The sequence below is a fragment of the Alligator sinensis genome, unplaced genomic scaffold (assembly GCF_000455745.1).
Source record: "Alligator sinensis unplaced genomic scaffold, ASM45574v1 scaffold563_1, whole genome shotgun sequence".
Taxonomy (NCBI): domain Eukaryota; kingdom Metazoa; phylum Chordata; order Crocodylia; family Alligatoridae; genus Alligator; species Alligator sinensis.
The window spans coordinates 798,086-802,814 of NW_005842524.1; the positions used below are offsets into that span (position 1 = coordinate 798,086).

The 4,729-nt window shown below is 39.3% G+C and overlaps 1 protein-coding gene across 13 annotated transcripts in view; it reads left to right on the forward strand.

The window, feature by feature from the left end:
- Positions 1–4,729, forward strand: part of CAMK2D (calcium/calmodulin dependent protein kinase II delta) — a 268,565-nt gene that overhangs the window by 103,561 nt on the left and 160,275 nt on the right. For all 13 annotated transcript variants that reach the window (XM_025213353.1, XM_025213351.1, XM_006031684.3 and 10 more), the window contains exon 3: positions 334–393. In XM_025213353.1, the coding sequence (XP_025069138.1) occupies positions 334–393 (60 nt within the window). The remainder of the gene's footprint in view (positions 1–333; positions 394–4,729) is intronic.

Below are 4,729 nucleotides of genomic sequence, written 5' to 3' on the forward strand. Positions count from 1 at the left end.
TTGTTCTGATTAATGCTATAATCATAGTTTATTATCTGATAATTATAAGTTGTGGTGTGATTACTTTCCATTCATCCACTGAAAAGGCAGCTTAATTTTCTAACATCATCATACCTTGATCTGTTTGTCAAAGGATGGGGTGGGTATAGTGATTTAATTCAGAGTGGCCTGCGATTTGAATGTAAAATAATAGTGACTCTAAATAGAAGAAAGAGGATACATTTTTAAACATAATTTTACATATTATATCATTTGTTTTTTTCCACTTGCAGTGACGTGTAGGATGGTGTGTTTTCCTCCTGAAAGTTATAACTGTGTTTTCCTTTCTTACAGATCACCAAAAGTTGGAAAGGGAAGCCAGAATTTGTCGCCTTTTGAAGCACCCTAATATTGGTAAGAATATTTAATAGCTTTATAAAGTAGGTGCCAGAGTAGAAATAAAAAAATATATATATTATGAAAAACTTCATAGAGATAGAAAGTTGAAAGAAGTCAAACAGAAAGATCTTCTGACACGAATGGTTTTAATACAGTGAACCTCTGTTCAAAGCGTACTCCCTTGAAGTGGAGTATTTCAGCTGGCTATGTGGTGCAACACAAGCTAATCTCACCTCTTGAGCTGTTAATGCTATTACTGTAAGTAGTACCATCAGACTAGGTGTTTGGGAGTTTTGGGGCTTGTGGACGAGTCATTATTAATAATGTCTTGTCAGTTGTGAGAGGATTTAATCCAACAGAAAAGGCTGAAAATGATTGTGCCATTCACAGCAGTGCTAGTGAATACTGCCTGTTCTTATTGAACAGTTATTTGTGTAACCTAGTTGCCATTCTGTGTTGTGACTTGCATCCCTTTGGTGAAAAAGCATGTAGAAGCATTAGGCCCTTCCTTCCTCTGCAACTGTCCTTCCATTCCAGCATTCAAATGATAGATTTGGATAGGTCATGCTTTGGTTTGCTTATTTTCTTGAGAGTGCAAAGCAGCAAAAACAGATAATGATTTCTGAAGCTGTACGGAAATGATCTCAGAATCTGCAGGCAGTGTTAGTCAATGTGTTTATAAAAATCTACTACCTCCCAGCATTTTTGTAGTATGTGAAGGGAATTGGTTTCTTTCTCCTCTCCCTTCTAGTCCCCCTCCAACTTGCAAGCACTTTGCATATATTTAAATTGATCATTCAAACTAGTATCCTAACTGACTTTACAACATAAACATATATATTTGATACTCGGAGAAGGAGAATACTAGCCAATGTATTTGCTGGGCCTAGTCTTTAGTCTCTGCCTCTGGTTTTATCTCACAATTTGGTCTTTATGCCATCTTTGTTACCTCATTAGATCAATTTGATTGTCTAATGCCCAGTAGACCAACTCCCATTTGATTAATTAACCTTTAATCATCATGACAAACAGCAAATAAGCAGGGAAAAAACACCACCCAGAAAACTGAAAGCTCAAAACAAAGCTTGGAATCTCTCAGTTGTCTCCCACACAATATTTTAGAAAGGTTGTGATTTCACCTGAGTTGGAAATCCAGGAAGAGTGATATTATCTTCTGTATTTCCCCACTTCTAGTTGTATTCTGTTCCACCCCAAAATCAGGAAATGCAAATTGATGGAAGGAGATGAGGAAAAACCATTTGACTCAAAGATTTTTTAATCTTTATAAAGGTTTGGTTAGGAAAAGATCATAGATTCTTACTATTGCCAAGTCAGTTTGTCTGTTCATAGCTATAATTAAACAAGTGTTGGGGCATATTTGTTTGCTCAGACCAAAGAAGATTAAGTAAAAAAAAAAATTTTAATGTTCATTACTATGAAATGAAAGAGTTGAAATACATAAAACCTGTCCAAATAAAGGTATTATAAATGGATTGCATGTAGTTAATTTCCTTTGTTCCACTGAATAATTTGAAGTAATATTATTATTGTATAGAGTCCAGCTGTTCCAGTGGAGTTGTTAAAAACTAATAAACATATGGCTTGAAAATACAAAGGAAAAAAAACTACTATAGATCTTGAAAGAGATTCTTGGTGTTACGTAAGCTAGCACCAAGGAAATGCCATGCTGTGCTGCCTACTCTAATGTGGGGAGTTCAGTAAATGAATCACACAATAGAGTTTTCTTTTCCTTCTAATTGACAGTTCAGTTTCAGAAAGAATATCAGGTTTCAGAATTTTGTGAAAGGCTGTTTGTTCTCACATTACAGAATCTCCATGAACACTATCATGTCACTGAAATTTATTTACCAGCCTTTCCAGTGACAGAATATCCTGTTGAGCAGAAGTTTGCACCTGCTGAAGGGTTGCTTTTGTTTACAGACTGACTCAAATCTCGACTAAGTATTCAAGTACTGTACTACATTTACAAAAGTTAGTCTGAAGGTTCACTTTTATGTCTGGTCTCTGTCTTGGAAAGAGATCATGCTGGTAGCTTCAAACTGGGAAAAGAACAGTAATTTTACAAATTCGTTTTTCAAAAGTGGTAGCATAAATTTAGATGGTTAAATACATATTTAGACATCTGTACTAGATGATTGCACACTTAATTGCTTACGTAGGCTGAGGTACACATCCTACTTTCACTATAAGCAGGACCCAACCTTCTCCCTTTAAGTGCTCCTTTGGTCACTAGGGCCAGGTACGTTCACAAAGCCTGAGACGGACTCAATGTAAGATATGTGGTTTTCTGTAAGTGGTGTAGCTTAAGTTGGTAGCAAATAAAACACACATTCGCCCTTTGGTGGTGGGGAGGGAAGGAACAGGACATAAATTTTAGGCTGGGTTCTGCCTTTGTTAAACCAGTCTGTGGGTGATGATCTTCTGTTCTATTACAGGTATAGGTCAGTTTTATGCATCAAACTTCTGTCCTGTCATGGATACAGACCAGTTTCCGATCACTTATAAAGGTCAAAATGTAATGTCTGTACTTGGCCTAAAGAGCCTGGCTAGGGTGGGGTTTGGTCAGTATAAGCTTGGGCTGGGCGTGTTGGTCCCTGCTGTGGGAGGGCAGTAGTAGAGGATTTAGGTTCCCTATTACTACAGACTGTGACACTTGAGTGCCTAAAACTTCCTTAAGTACTTTTAGAAGTCCTGTAAAAACTGAAGAGACTTCATATTCATTTATACAAGATGGTTGTCAACATTGGGGGTGGGGGAGAAGGGGACAGGGGTAGGGTCTCTTTCAACTTAAGATAATATTGCTAAAAGATCTCAGTATTGGGTGAATTCTGTTCCCATTGAACTAAAATTGTAAACTTGCACTGATCAAATCCCAGCTTGATCCATTACATGCTCTTATAAGTTATAATAAACATGTCCCATTAGGATTGAACTGAGGCGATAGATTTAAAATATAAGACAAAAGAAAGGGTATGCTAAAATAAGTCATGAAAAGTTATATTTTATTATGTATGCTAAATTTCCAGGAAGAAATTATTGTCCTATATATTTACGAAAGTGAACTCTAATGGGCAACAATCCATTATTACATTACTCCTCTCTAATGGTAAAATTCTCCTTATACAGAATATAAACCCTTTACACCTAAGATACTTTCTTTCAGTGAAGATTTATGATACCACAAGGTCTTCAAGTTTCCTACAGTGTTTAGAGGGATCTTTTAGTAAATTTTATCATCACTATATTGACATTTATGAGAGTATAAATATGTTTTAAGTGACAGTAAGTCCACTTAATCTATGAAGTAGTAGGTGCTGTGGCATAGAGAATTTATACAAGTTTATTCCATTTTTGCATTTCCTTTCTTTCTGTGAGTGGTGTACGATCCCCGAGCGAGGCAAAAGGGGGAAAGGGGCCAGGAGGCTTCCCTGACTGACCAGAGAAATCCAGGGTAGCCTAAGGGACAAAAGGGGAGTACATAAAAAGTGGAAACAGGGAGAGATCACCAAAGACGAATATACCTCCTCTGCTCGTGCTTGTAGGGAGGCAGTTAGACAGGCCAAAGCTGCCATGGAGCTGAGGATGGCAACCCAAGTAAAAGACAACAAGAAATTGTTTTTTAGATATATAGGGAGTAAAAGGAAGGCCCAGGGAGGAATAGGACCCCTGCTAAATGGGCAGAAACAATTGGTGATGGACAGAGGGGACAAGGCTGAACTCCTCAACGAGTTCTTTGCCTCAGTGTTCCTAAGTGAGGGGCACAACAAGTCTCTCACTGGGGTTGTAGAGAGGCAGCAGCAAGGCGCCAGACTACCATGCGTAGACCCTGAGATGGTGCAGAGTCATTTGGAAGAACTGGATGCCTTTAAGTCGGCAGGCCCGGATGAGCTCCATCTGAGGGTGCTGAAGGCACTGGCCGACATCACTGCAGAGCCACTGGCGGGAATATTTGAAAGCTCATGGCGCACGGGCCAAGTCCCGGAGGACTGGAAAAGGGCCAACGTGGTCCCCATTTTCAAAAAGGGGAGGAAGGAGGACCCAGGCAACTATAGGCCAGTCAGTCTCACCTCCATCCTTGGCAAAGTCTTTGAAAAAATCATCAAGGCTCACATTTGTGAGAGCCCGGCAGGACAAATTATGATGAGGGGAAACCAGCACAGGTTCGTGGCAGGCAAATCGTGCCTGACCAATCTAGTTTCTTTTTATGACCAGGTTACAAAACGCCTGGACACAGGAGGAGGGGTGGATGTCGTATACTTAGACTTCAGGAAGGCCTTAGATGCGGTATCCCACCCCATACTGGGGAACAAGTTAAGAGGCTGTGACTTGG